General features: G+C 48.7%; 1 protein-coding gene across 2 annotated transcripts in view; it reads right to left on the reverse strand.

Moving 5' to 3' along the window:
• Positions 1-14,968, reverse strand: part of NMNAT2 (nicotinamide nucleotide adenylyltransferase 2) — a 171,935-nt gene that overhangs the window by 34,324 nt on the left and 122,643 nt on the right. For both annotated transcript variants that reach the window (XM_002760262.7, XM_008984865.5), the window contains exons 2-7: positions 11,272-11,360; positions 10,390-10,457; positions 7,014-7,092; positions 3,517-3,643; positions 1,271-1,351; positions 542-586 (exon numbers count right to left, since the gene is read on the reverse strand). In XM_002760262.7, the coding sequence (XP_002760308.2) occupies positions 542-586; positions 1,271-1,351; positions 3,517-3,643; positions 7,014-7,092; positions 10,390-10,457; positions 11,272-11,360 (489 nt within the window). The remainder of the gene's footprint in view (positions 1-541; positions 587-1,270; positions 1,352-3,516; positions 3,644-7,013; positions 7,093-10,389; positions 10,458-11,271; positions 11,361-14,968) is intronic.

Raw genomic sequence — 14,968 nt, forward strand, 5'->3', positions numbered from 1 at the left:
GTAACCACCCTCCACCGGCTCAGGCCTGCCCTGGCCTGCTCTGGTATTGGGTTTGGCAGGCAGCCCTCACACAGACAGTGGAGTGCCTTAGATTGGCCCAAGGCTGCGAAGGAGGTGTGGAGGCGGCTTTCGGTCCCCTCTCTACTTCACCGTCTTCAACACTGAATGAGGAAGGTGGCGGGGGTGGGGGGGCTCTTCTGCCTCATTTGTGCGCAGTGTGTGTGCTCAAAAGAAGGGTCTCTCCAGCTGGTGCCAAAGCTCAACTTTCATGTCTTTTAGAAAAGGGAGGGGAGGCTCTGAAGGGAAAATCACCAACTGAACCAGTCCTATCCCTTGGGAGCTGGCCGGAGTCCAGTTAGGAGATGTTGAAGGGAGCTGACTACAAGTGCAATCTTAGCCTGGAAGCGGTCCCTCTTCTGAGAGGAGACCCTGCTGCAAAACACCCCCAGGTTTTCAAGCCTCTCTGCTCCCCATGTTTCCTGCCATGAAGGCAGGGGGCTCCAAATGTCCCCATTTTCCCCACTTTCACAGTCCCACTCACCGATCTCTTCATACCGCATCACCGTGCCCAGATTGGCATTCTCATCTGTGGAGGAAAGAAGGAAGGAAGGGCATTAGGGAAGCGGCTTCCTGGTCCCCAACACTCAATGTGTCCGAGGGCCTCAGCAGGAGTTACTGGGATGGGGTGGGTGAGGGCAAGTAGGGGGTGATGTGCCACCCTGCACAGGTGACACCCAAGGAGAGTGAATGGGGAGCACAGTCAGGTGTAAAATGAACAGGAAGCTCTTCTCCTGCTCCAGGAGCAGCACTTCACATGGCTGGGACTTTCAGAATGAGGCAGCCTGGCTGGGGAGCCAGTGACGAACACACACACTCATGCTGAGTGCTTTCTGTTTCTTCCCCAAGACCGTGGGAGGGAGGCTGGCCACAAGAGCAACAACCTTACAACCTAGTGAGGTGGCTTTTGGAGTCACAAGATGTGGCCAGCTCACTTTAGGGACTCCCTGGTTTAAAGAACAAGCACACTGGGGGTGCAGAACTTTCTCACATGGTGGAATGTGGCAAGGGCCTGCAGGAAGATGGGAAAGGCCAAGCCTTCAATGTACGTACAACACCTGTATGGGGAACACGGTGTGCACACGTGTACACACACACACAATCACGAGGATTCGCGGTGGGGGGAATGTGCTTGAGGCTCTTTGCTGAAGGAATGAAGGGAGGAGAGACAGAAAAGAGACAGGACTGGGAATCAAGGTCCTTGGTTCCTCACCTACGAAGGTGAAACGCTCCACCGGCGGGCGGACACAGCAGATCCGGCTGAGGCTTTCTCCCACCTTCCCTAAGATCTTGGCTATGGAAGAGAGCAAGTCAGACAGGGACAGAGGGAGAGAACCACTCACAACTGGCACTCATGCCGGCCCGGCATTGGGGCCGCTGTAAACATCAGGGTGCATGGAGAGGGCAGGGGTGGGAGAAGGAGGCAGCAGGAGGGTAGAGAGAGAGAACAGAAATATGACAGCACAAGTTCCTTCTTCTCACTCACAGTCTGAGGCACACACATTGTGAGCCCTTGACTGGAAGCCGTATTCTGGTTATGTTTATTTCGTTGTTGAAAACATAAAAGAGGGAAATATATAAAGAGGAAAACTTAAAGACCCACAATCTCAACCCAAGAGATAACTACTGCTAACCTGTTAGTATATCATTTATTTTCTTTCATGTTTTAAATGTGTATTATGCTGGTATGTCTATGTAAATTGGATCAGATTTTCCAATTAAAGGGCATATAGGCTTCTGGCTTCTTTCATTTTCTGTAACATGAGCTTTTCTTCCCCAGGTTTGTCCCAAGCCTATCCTTAGCTGCTTCTCCCTCTGGACAGTTACACCCACATTCAAGGAGACTCAGCAAAGTACATGCTTGGAACCATTTCTGCTGGGCTAAGGCGTTCCTTCCCATGCAGATGGTCTTTAGAATCATTAGACATCTTATTTGGCTGAGAGGGATCTGGTTTTCAAGTCTCCCTCTAGGCTCCAATCCAGAAAATTTTTCTGAGCCCTCCACATTGTAGCTGTATGCAAACTGTGAAATTCTGACTTTGTGAATTACCCTGTTTATAACAGACAATAATGTAATAGTTTATGGTCTCTAGGCTTGAAGAGTAATATCAGAATCTGTTTCTTGGAGTTGGCTTGGAAGAAAATTTTAAAGCATGGACCTTGGAGCCTGAGAGTATTGAATATGAATTCCAGCTCTTCTACTTTTGAGCTGTGTGACAAATCAGCAAATCACTTTTCTTCTCTGAATGTTTTCCATGTGGAATGGGAACATAATGTGTGTATCACAGTATTACTGCATGAAATAAGAATGCAGATAAAGCACGAGCATCGTTTGGGCATATAGTCCTAGGTTTGGGTCTGTGCTAGTGCTCTCCGTCACTGGATTATTGGTGGCTAAGAGTGTGGCGATTCTGGGTGCAGACTGCCTGGGTGTGACTCACAGCCTGCTTCTTCCTCACTGTGTGACCTTGGGCAAGATCCTCAACCTCCCTAGAAGATGCAGAGAAAAATGTTCCATTTTGTGTATTTAATTCCCAGCTAAGGCAATTATTTCTTAAAATTTATGTTTTTTTTTGTTTTTGTTTTTGTTTTTTTAAGATGGAGTCTTGCTCTGTTTTCCAGGCTGGAGTGCAGTGGTACAATCTCAGCTCACTGCAATCTCCACCTCCTGGGTTCACACGATTCTCCTGTCTCAGCCTCTCGAGTAGCTGGGACTATAGGCACACACCACACACCACACACCTGGCTAATTTTTTTTGTAATTTTAGTAGTGATGAGATTTCACCATGTCGGCCAGGATAGTCTCAATCTCCTGACCTTGTGATCCGCCCACCTTGGCCTCTCAAAGTGCTGGGATTATAGGCATGAGCCACCACACCTGGCCTAAAATTTGTGTATTTTTTGAGACAGGGTCTCACTCTGTCTCCCAGGCTGGAGTGCAGCGACACAATCCCCAACTCCCTGTGACCTCCACCCCCTGGGCTCCAGAGATCCTCCCACCTCAGCCTTCTGAGTGTCTGGGACTACGGGTGTGAGCCACCATGCCCGGTTAATTTTTGTTATTATTATTATTATTTGGTAGTGGTGGGGTTTCGTCATGTTGCTCAGGCTGTTCTTGAACTCCTGGGTGTAAGCCACCCACCCACCTCAGCCTTCCAAAGTGCTGGGATTACAGGCATGAGCCACAAGGCCGGGCCCTATGTTTATACTTAAATGCAGGAGAAGAGTGCACACCACCAGCCACTTTTCTCTGATTGTGACTGGTTTGCTCTGATGCTTGATACTCAGGGTTCTCAAAGTATTGTCCCTGGACTAGCAGCATCAACAGCACCTTAACAATACAAGTCCTCTTTCCCAGACCCACTGAATCAAGTTCTGGGTGGATCCTATCAATCACTATTTAAACAAGCCCTCCACATGATTCTGACGTTTGAGACCCACACATCAATGTTTCCCTACCTGCAGTGGGCTTGTTGGTCACATTGCTGTTCTGGTAAATGGGCTGGGGGGTCTCATTCTGTGGCTGTCCGATCACAGGCGTCATGGAAGGTGTGTTGACATTGGAGAGGATGCAGCCAGTCACCCTCTAGGGAGAGGGAGAAGAGTGTTATTAGCCACGTGACTTTGGGAATCATTCCAAAGTTATCTCCAAATGGTCATCTGCTTATCCATCATGGGGAGGCCACCCAGAGCCAAGGAAGAGCCCCGGGGATGGGTTCCAGACCCAGCTGCATCATGTAGTCACTAGGCTGGCAGGAGACAGAGCAGCTCCATGGGAAAAAGCAGGAGATATGGTATTATAAGGGGTCCTGGGTCCAAATTCGGGCTCTACCTCCTTCTAGCTATGTGACCTTGGCCGGTTACTTCATCACTCCTGAACCTCAATTCAGGAGTCTAACTGTATAGTTGCCTTTTTCAGCTGTGGTAGGATCACACTAGCAAGCATATGCAACGTGCCTATGGGGTGCCCTGACATGGCAGGGCCTCCGTCAGCAGCAGACGATGCGGGAACCTTCTATGTAACATGAATATCTGCCCTCCCTGACTTCTTCTTGGGGCTCAAATGAGATCATGTCTGCAAAAGGGCTCTGTAAGCTTGGGAAAGGTTATACAAACACAAGGCACGATCACCACCTGCGGCCTCTTCAGGCCAGAGCTGTCAGTAACACAGCCAAGCAAGAGGGAGAGCAGTGCCAGGCAGCACAGGGTGTGTTTGCGCTGCGGGAAGCAGGTGGGTGGGTTCTGAGCATCCTCTTGCCTGCTCAGTGTGAATACACATGTCACAGCCAAACGGAAATTCCGTGTGTATTATCCATTGTCCTGAGTTATCTACCGGCTACTCCTCGTCAGTGTTGCAGAAAGCACAGAGCTGATAAGGCAGCATTCCTCACAGCTGACCCAGAAGCGACCCTGCTGGTCCCAGGGGATGAGGGGACGGGGAGAGTAGCTGTTGGGCAATGGAGAAACAAGGGACGAACTGCCAATCTGTTCGGCTTCACCAGGGCCACTGCTTTTTCAAGGTTTCTTCACTCCCAAAAGCCAGCAGCTCGGGTACCCACCACCCACTCCTGCACACCACCCCTTCTGGATTCGGGTTCTGCTGCCAGGGGACCCCCAGGCCCAAGGCTGGGGTGATGCTCTGGGCACCTCTTCCACAGGCCATCCTGTGGGCAGAACAGTGTGTGAGTCCCCTGAGCCCCAGAAGGGGAGGCATTTGTCTTGTGGGTCAACCTGTCACCTTGGTAAGGCTCCTGGTAGGAGGAGGTCACATCCAACCACATCCGGGAGCCAGCTGGGGCGGGCACCATGGGATCTTTACACCTGCTTGGTGGGCTTCTTTGCCCAGCTGCGGCTGGTGGGGTGGAAGGGGTGGTCTGCCTCCATTTATTGTAATTTCACCACCAGAAAAGAAAACACCACATTCCCGTTTCCTGACTGGTCTGGTAGCTGAGGGGTTTCTTCCTCTTGCTGCCCTGTGGGTCCCACTGGACTTATTCTATCTCAGAGAAGTAGAAAATGGCTGGCTGCTTTCCCTGATCCTGCCTGCATCAGCCCCTATGGGCTCCTATGTTCTCAGAGGACTTGACATTGGCGAGTTTCCCCAAGTCACCCATTAAGTCACGTATCTATCACTGTGGCAGGTCTACTCTCCATGCCAGGGACACCGGCCTCATGCCTGCTAGCAGTTTGAAGGCTGAGAGTTTTTAGGAAGCAGCTCCAAGCTCTCACTCCAAGGCAGGGGGTTGGCCGTGACCTACATTCTCTGCCAGCCTCTGCCCATCACTGCAACAGCTGGGGCTCCTAGAGGAGCTTCTGTGGTCCAGACTCATACCCTGGGCATGAGTAACACAGGGAGCATTCAGAAAGCCCTGGAATTTAAACAGCAAATGACAGCCAGGCTTTCTGGCCAGTATGGCTGGCACTGGGGAATGCCTACAGGGTCCCCATTCCTCCCTTCTGTCATGGAGTCTGAGGCTTCTATGTGACCAGAAAGAGCACAGCTCTGCAGGGACTCCCCAGATGACATGTAGTGTGAGAAATAGACTTGTGTGAAGTCATTGAGCTTTTAGGGATGTTTGTCACCACAGCATACCTTTGCCTATCCTGACTGATACACTCTTATAAAGTGAGATGGAGTGTCTTTCATTACTGCTATTGTGGAGACCAGCACAGAGGAGCAAGTTAGTGTGGCCCTGAGTCAGCCTCCTTTGAAGGGGACCAGAAGGGCCAGAATGTGTGAGAAGGATTCTGAAAGCCAAATGGGAAGGGAGATCAGTTCTCTTCAATTCTGGGGGGGAGGAAAAAACAACAGATGGAGACTAGCCGGCTGGTCCTCTCTACCTCACTTGCCCTTGGCTCCCCAGAACGGAGCTTTGAAGCTCCACATCTGTTCAGATAAAGCCTGGCTGTGCAGCTGGTAGAGTGTGGGGTGGTCAGGGGCTGCTCCCCAGGAAGAAGATGGTGACAGGCCCTCTGGCAGTAGGGACACAGATGGGGGAGGGGCTCTCCCTGCAGGAGGACAGTGCCATGTGGACTGCTCTCTGGGGCTGTGGAGGGCTCCACCACAGAGTCCATGGAGGTGAGCAGAATTTACTGCTTGCTGTCTTGGTCAGGCTTCTCACCATCGGTGGCATTACTTTTCGTCCTGTCACTGTGGAGTTGCTGGGTTGGCACTGATCTGGGAAGGGTGCTTTCTGCACACTGGCCAGTGCTGCTGGCTGGCATGGAGCCCACTCTAACCTCGCAACCAGCCCTAAGGTCTCCGCAGCCTGGCCGCAGGCTCCAGGCCCCAGTGGGAAATACAGAAGCTCTCACCTGTCTGTGCTCACCACTCACTCACTGTATGTCCTCAGGTATGTGGACTCCTCTCTGCTTCCTTTGATCCACTAATAAAACAGGCATCAGACACTGTCCGCCCCTGGGGCTCTTGTGAGGAGGAATGAGGGGAAATGGGGTGCAATGACTGGCAGGTGTGACATGCCTCAGTCACACAGCCTGTCCTGGAGTAATGGGGCCAGCAGGGCCCCCACAGGCAGGCAGGGGGCTCAGCGGCTTGTACCTCTCCTAAGTGTTCCTCTCTTCTCCTGCATTTCGTTGCCTAGTCTCCTCCTCCCTCAATTTCTGAAGTCCTGTCACTGTGATCTTCTTAATCCCACCTTGAACGTGCTCCCAGCTGATGAAAGCTGACCATCACACTCAGCAGCAACACCCCAAATGGGAGGTCAAGACAGAGGGTAGAAGACAGGGAGCAGCCCCTGGTACTACTTGGGTTCCTAATTCATTGTCCTTCATGCCATTCACAGGCTGGTCTCTCTCGCAACAGGCAGAGAAATCAGAGGCTGAAAGCAGGTCAGTAGGCTAGCGGCACCCTCTCCTCTCTCTGCCTGGCTTCTGTGGGTCTAGCCCCTCCCCTGCACCCAGGTGGTCCACACACCCCCAGCCTCAGCCCAACTCACCTTCATGAGGTCCCGGTGGTGTTCCAACACGCTGCAGGTCGTCTGCCAGGTGTCCTGGTAGCACTCCCAAGGGTCCACCCTAACAACATCAGAGAGAAGTTTCCCTTGGTTTCTGTTCTCATACTCCTTTTTTTTTTTTTTTTTTTTGATGAAGTCTCACTCTTGTCCCCCAGGCTGAAGTGCAATGGCACAATCTTGGCTCACTGCAACCTCTGCCTCCCGGGTTCAAGTGATTCACCTGCCTCAGCCTCCTGAGTAGCTGGGATTACAGGCGCCCACCGCCACACCAGTGAATTTTTGTATTTTTAGTAGGCATGGGGTTTCACCATGTTACCAGGCTGGTCTTGAACTCCTGACCTCAGGTGATCCACCCACCTTGGCCTCCCAAAGCACTGGGATCTCAGGCCACCGCACCCAGCTCTCACACTCTTTCCTTATTGTTTCCTCCCAAAAATCATAGCTCAGGAAGCTTGGCAGACCTGGCCATACCATGTGCTTAGATCTTGAAGCAGATAAAACCTGGGTGTGAAGCACTTTTCTGAGCTTAAGTTTCCTCCTCTGTAAAATGAGAGGAGCATGGGATAGGCTTATGGGAAGAGATGCTGGTGCCAGTCGGCTTGGGTTTAATTCCAGCCTCAGCTCTTTGCAACAGTGTGGCTTTGGGAAAGTTATGTGATCTCCCAGTGCCTCATCTTCCCCATCTGTAAAATGGGAATGACAACAGTATACGAGCTTACGGTTTTGTTAGAAAGGCTCAGTCAGTTTTATATGCACAGTGCTCAGTACAGAGTCTTCCTCTTATTGTTACCTACAAAATAAACCCTCCTTTGGACCCTTGAGGATTGTGACAAGGATTAACGGAGCCAGACCTTTGTCAAGTGGTGGCTAAGGTTATCCTTGCCAGACTGCAGGCCCTCGAGAATCAGCCCGGACTGTCTCCCTGTGCAGTGAGGTGCCTTGTGGGTGTGGAGGTGAGGCACGGCTGTCAGATGAGAGGGTGCAGACTCAGTGATGGCCAATCCCTCCAAGATACTGCTTGTGAAGTGAGCAGAGATTCAGCCCCAGACTGAGGCAGCATTGGAGCACTGGGGCTTAATTGCCAACATAATGAGCTGCTAAACTGGGATATTTCTCAAACTTTTTTTCTCTTTCGTTTTCTCTTTCTTCTTTCCTTCTCTTTCTTTCTCTCTCTCCCTTCCTCCCTTCCTCCCTTCCTCGCTTCCTCCCTCCCTCCCTTCTTCCCTTCCTTCCTTTTCACTGTGTTGCCCAGGCTGAAGTACAGTGGCGTGATCTCGGCTCACTGCAACCTCCACCTCCTGGGTTCAAGTGATTCTTCTGCTTCAGGCTCCTGAGTATCTGGGATTACAGGCGCATGCCACCATGCCCAGCTAATTTTTTGTACTTTTAGTAGAGAAGGGGTTTCACCATGTTGGCCAGGCTGGTCTCAAACTCCTGACCCCAGGTGATCCACCCACCTCGGCCTCCCAAAGTGCTGAGATTACAGGCATGAGCCCCCATGCTCAGCCTTCTCAAACATCTTCTTAGCAGTCGTGCATCCCCTTAAAACCACCACCCTACCCCACCACCCACCACACACACATACCTAAAGTGCCAGGAGATGAGATCCCACTAGCTGAAGACCCTTAGAGAGTCAGCTTGCCTTTTGCCTGGAGCTTGGCGGCCCCTAGATCCCTAACCAGGCCCTATGCCCCGGGAGCGCACCTGTGCTGGGGATGGGCAAACACTTCACCTGGCTGAATGGGCTCCCAGTGTCAGGTGCCCCACCCCAGCCAACCCCCACATCTAGAGGCAGCTCTTAGACTCCCTAGTGATCTCAATTCCCAGGATTCTAATTTTTCCAGAGCAGCCCAGGGAAGGTGGTAGGCACTCAGTAGACAGTTGTTGAATGAATGTATTATTCTGGAATCTTCTAAATACCTCCAAGCAGTAACAGTCTCCTGCCCAGTGATTTCCTCACTTGATCCCAGCATCTCCAGAAGATCAACGGTTACAACGTTAAAAGGCCTCGTTTCTAATCCTTTCTTGCCTATAGATGTATGAATATTTCATTGCTCAAGCCCTTTGATTTCTCCGGGTCTGTTTCTCACCTGAGAAAAAGCAGCTGTCTCTCTACCTAAGCTTTGTCTTTAGGGGATGAGAACGTCTGTAAAGGGCATGTGCTTGTCACACAAATCACTGCCCACCAATGGCAAGGATCACTGCTGAATTATTATTGTCACTTCCCTTCAGGGCTCTCATTCCCGCCCACCCCACTCTTCCCGGGCGGCGAACTCTCTGCATCCCTCATTCTGAAGTCAGCATCCCATCACTTCCCCTCTTTCATGGAAACCTCTAGGTGCTGCTTATTTTTCCACAGGGGAAAATTACAGCACAAATGGCATGCCATTATTTTTTAAAAACATCATCTTCTCATGCAAATTATAACGGTAGGAACTTTGGGGAGCATCATTAGCATAATTAGTGGAAGCTTGCTTTAATTACTTTGCAAGCTCAGCGGAGGGGGGTGGAGGTGCCTTCTTAGCACGTCTGGCCAGAAAGGCAGTGAGCAGGAAAGCCACCCACCAGGTGTGATTTGGTGTGGCTGCCATTAAGGGCAGGCCCGCACCTCTCTCCTGGGGCCAGTGTGGGACACTTAGGGAGCCTGAGTTCGGGAATGGGAAATTGCCAAGGCCAGAGAACATTCCCTGAAAGGTAGTGAGGGTTCATGGAAGTTAGCGGGAATGACAGTGAGAGGCATTTCTGATTTTCTGGCCATGTCTCACCCAAACCCAGTGATACTTCTGGAAGCTCCAAGAATCACGCCAGGACTCAGAGATGCCAAAGCAGATGAAACATTAAGCTCCTTCTTTACTTTCTTTTTTGTTTGTTTTTTCTTTTTTCTTTTTTTGAGATGAAGTCTCGCTCTGTCACCCAGGCTGGAGTGCAATGGCACAATCTCTGCTCACTGCAACCTCTGCCCCCTAGGTTCAAGCAATTCTTTTGCCTCAGCCTCCTGAGTAGCTGGGGCTACTTTTTGTATTTTTAGTAGAGATGGGGTTTCACCATATTGGCCAGGCTGGCTCCTGACCTTGTGATCAGCCCGCCTCAGCCTCCCAAAGTGCTGGGATGACAGGCGTGAGCCACCGTGCTGAGCTCTTTCTTTACTTCCATGGGCCTCCTAGTTTGGTTCAAAAATCACGTTATAGGTCGGGATATCCCTGGAGGTCTCCTCATTGCCTCCGCAAGGCTAATATCTTGCCCCTGCCTCCCCAGTCTTTCAGGATCCAAATTGTTATTGGAACTCTTCTTTTTTCCCCACCGCACTCCCAGTGAGTCTCTGGGGCACCTGCCTCTGGCATCTTCAGGCCACTCCTACCTGATCCAGTCGGAATTCTGGACAGCCAGCTGACACATGATGAGACGGTGCCGGCTTGACACGAGGCCCTGGGAAGCAACAGAGCAATAGTTGGGAGACTCCCTCCGTTCCCCTCAATGTCCTTGGGAGGCCAGCCCAAGCCCACCCATTGTTGAAGTGCAGCCATTTTTTAGTGGTGAGAGGGAATGAGGGATGTGACCCCTTTACTTGTGCATTTGCCACACAGGCAGGCCTGGAATGGTGGTGGGGCAAGGAAATGAACGTAAGGCGTGTGGTGTATACCACCCCAACGGGGTCGATAGGTGAGCCTCCATTTGTGAAGCAGCCCCTGTGTGCCCTGCAGAGATGAGACTTAACTCAGCAAATGTGGCCTTGTCTTATGGCTCAGTCTGGCTACTTAGGTGAGTTTCCCCAGAGCCCACCAAGGTGCATCTGTGGGAGAAAGGGGGAATGTCTGGTAGAGCTCCTAGATTTGCCAGGACATATAGCATGGAGGGATGACCAGGGAAATGAATTTTAAATCAGATTATAAAAGGCATAGGTCGTTTTCTCCTAAAATCCTGAAAAGACTTGCCCAGTGCAGCTCAACTCATAACCAGCTGCCAACCTGGCATCCACCATACCAAGCCACACCCAGTGGGTGTTCCTGCTCCTCTGTCAATGAGTCCTGACCTGTCTGTGAGTGGGTCTATGGTCATGAACAGCTGGTCCTTCCAGCTGCTGCTTCAGCTGAGATGGGAAGCAGGATGGACACATGAACCTGGGCATTTTGTGTTTCCAGGAATCTTAGCAGAGACAGCAGTGGGGCAGTTTTTCTGCCAGGAGCTATCAGGCCACGGAGAAGGGGGTTGAAGGAGGAGAGGGGCACAGGAAGGAACCTACCTGTTTTCCGTAGGAGTCGTGGACAGGGGAGACAATCCCGCCAATCACAATAAACCTTCCAGTTTTGTGCAGATAATCCCTGGCTCTTTCTAATTAAGAGAAGAAACCCATACATTATAAAGAGGAAAGGCATGGATTAAAGGCGATAATTGAAATCAATATGCTCAGCTCTATAATGCTGAGGTTTATTTCCCATCTCTCTTGCCATTTAAATAGAAAGTGTCAACTTTCAAAGCAAACGTTGGTGATTCAAAAGGTTAAGGAACCAGATTTCAGCCCCCCAAAGCAAAAGGATTTAGAACTCAAGGGGATTCATCCTGTTTTAAAGGTTCTCTGTGGGAGGAGACAGCCTAGCTCAGAGGGGTGTAAAACAAGCACCTCATTAGCAGCCATTAGAGTTACAGATTGGAATTTACCCCTATTGTCACTAGCAGAAATTACAACGTGGTGTAGTGGTATTTTTTTTTTAAAGTCTCCTTATAATATGAAAGATGTGCTGATTGCCTCATCTAATTATTCAGAAGAGAAAAACCACCAAAACAAATTGAAAGGGTCTTGTACATAACTACAGCGAATTAGCAATCAACTCAGAAGGCCACCATGTTTGATTGGTTGAGACAAAAAATTTGGCCAGATAAAAGCCTTTTATCCTTTGGAAGGTATGCAATATTGCTTTTTCAAATTTATCAGACAAGCCCAATTTCATTTGTGCGATAAATGTTGGCAAACTAAGAAGGGGTTGAAAAGTCTGGTTCTGTATTACTTGCAAAACAGTTCATTTTATGAATGCCAACAGGGCCCAGATGCAGTGGCTCACGCCTGTAATCACAGCACTTTGGGAGGCTGAGGTAGGTGGATCACGAGGTCAGGAGTTCAAGATAAGCCTGGCCAAGATTGTGAAACTCATCTCTACTAAAAATACAAAAATTAGGGATTTCCAGCTCTTTGGAATCCTCTCCCACATACTGGGAGCTTTATGTAAAAAAAAAAAAAAAAAAAAAAAAAAAAGGAAATGAGAAAATGAAAAAAATAATAATAAACAACAAAAAACCACACAAATTAGCTGGGTGCAGTGGCAGGTGCCTGTAATCCCAGCTACTTGGGAGGCTCAGGCAGGAGAATCACTTGAATCCACAGAAGAGGTTGTAGTAAGCTGAGATCACATCACTGCACTCCAGCCTGGCCAACAGAGTAAGCGCTGTCTCAAAAAAAAAAGAATATCAACAGGGCCTGAGCTTGTACTACTGAGGAAAATTCGGGCATGGAGTTTACATGAGGGAATTTTTAAGTGGAAGGGGCCTGGGCAGCAAGGCTGGCTGTGTAGTTTACAAGCAAGTTTCCAGGATTTCTTTGCTTGTTTCTTAACACTTGAAAAAGTTCTCACCATACTCGCTTCTTTTTCTTTCTTTTTTTCAGACCAAGTCTCATTCTGTCACTTAGGTTGGAGTGCAGTGGTGCAATCTCAGCTCACTGCAATCTCCCCCTCCTAGGTTCAAGCAATTCTCATGCCTCAGTCTCTCAAATATTTGGGATTACAGGCATGTGCTACCACACTTGGCTAATTTTATATTTTTAGTAGAGGCAGGTTTCACACATTGACCAGGCTGGTCTCGAACTCTCGACCTCAAGTGATCTTACTGCCTTGACCTCCCAAAGTGCTGGGATTACAGGCATGAGCCACAGCACTTGGCTGCTTTTCTTTCAATGTGAAATTTCTTAGATTTAAAAAAATAAGCTATTTTTAACACCGTTTTAGATTTACAGAATAATTGAGGAGATTGTACATAGAGTTCCATATGTTTAGACCCCTCCCACCTTTTTACCTCCCTCCATGCAGTTTCCTCTATTATATTAATAATTTTGCACTAGTGTGGCACACTTGATATACTTGACACATCATTCTTCACTATAGTCCATAGTCGATATTAAGATTCACTCTGTGTTGTGGAGTTCTGTGGGTTTTGATAATTGTATCCCTCATTATAGTATCATACCCAGTATTTTCATCTCCCTAAAAATTCAATGTTCCACCCATTCATACCTCCTCTTTTTCCAAACCCCTGGCAACCATGGGTCTGTTTACTATTTCTATAGATTTGACGTTTGCAAAATGCCATATGGTTGGAATCAAATAGTATGTGGCCTCTTTGGACTTGCTCTTTTCACCAAGCAGTACGCATTTAAAGTTCCTCCATGTCTTTTCATGACTCAACAGCTCATTTCTTTGAATCACTAAATGATATTCTATTGTCTGGAAGTACCTCAGTTTATCCATTCATCTACCAAAGGACATCCTGGCTGCTTCCAGTTTCTAGTGATTATAAATAAAGCTGATATCATATTCACCTGCAGGTTTTTGTGTAGATATAATCTGGGGAGTCTACACAGGAGCCATATGAATCATATGGTAAGATTATGTTTAGCTTTTTAAGAAACTGTCAAATTGTCTTCCAAAAGGTTTGTGCCATTTCATATTCCCACCAGGAATAAATGAGACTTTCTGTTGCTCCAAATTCTTACCAGCATTTGGCATTATTGGGATTTTAATATGTTACATTTACATTTTTTTTTTGACAGAGTCTCACTCTGTTGCCCAGGCTGGAGTACAATGGCGCGATCTCAGCTCACTGCAACTTCTGCCTCCTTGGTGCAAGCGATTCTCATGCCTCAGCCTTCCAAGTAGTTGGGATTACAGACATGTGCCACAATGCCTAGCTAATTTTTAAATTTTTAGTAGGGATGGGGTTTCAACATGTTGGCCAGGGTGGTCTCAAACTTCCAACCTCAGGTGATCTGACCCCCTCGGCCTCCCAAAGTGCTGGGATTACAGGGGTGAGCCACCGGGCCTGGCCCCACATTTGCTTTTTAAAAGAGTTGTAGTACTTCCCTTGTTTTCAGATCCTATTCTGAGGCCAAATTAAAGGCCTTGTAACAAAGCTCTTCTGATATTTGAAGAAGTTCCACAGGCTCTCCCTGTTTCTCTTGGACATTCACATTCCAGTCCTCCTCGGGGTCGTTCCTATCTGGCCCTTGGCAGTCACAGACCCTCTGCTGCAATAAGCCAGACCTTCTTTGCTCTCCCTGTCCTCCAAATAGTGCCTTCTCTTAACTCTTCACTTGCCAAGCACTTCATTCAAACCCAGCTCTACCCTGCACCATGTCTAGCATGCCTGCCCTGCCCAACATCCTCCTGCTCTGGACTTCTTCCCCTGTCACCTCACTGACCTCACTATACATCCAGTCCAGTCCAAGGGACCTGGAAACTTTCTGTAAAATGCCTTCTTTGCAAAGTTGTTATGAGGATTAAATCAAATTATGAAAGTCAAAGTGCATAGGGCTAGGTGGTTTTACTGGGAAATTCCACCAAACATTTAAAGAACTAAACCCAAGTCTACATGAACTGTTGTAGAAAGTAGAAAAGGAAGGAACACCTTTCAATTCATTTCATAAAGCCAGTGTTACCTGGATATCAAACCAGGCGAAGATAGTACAAAGAAGAAACTACAGACCAATATCCTTTATGATTGTATACTCAAAGATCCTTAGAAAATGTTAGCAAATAGAATCCAGCTATATAGAGAAAGAATTATACACTGTGACTAAGTGGTATATATTCCAGGGATACAAGGCTGTTTTTTCAGTATTTGAAAAGTCATTCATTGCAATCCACCAGCAGGCTAAAGAAAATTCTCATGAT

Source organism: Callithrix jacchus, chromosome 18 (assembly GCF_049354715.1).
Source record: "Callithrix jacchus isolate 240 chromosome 18, calJac240_pri, whole genome shotgun sequence".
In the NCBI taxonomy this organism is placed as follows: domain Eukaryota; kingdom Metazoa; phylum Chordata; class Mammalia; order Primates; family Cebidae; genus Callithrix; species Callithrix jacchus.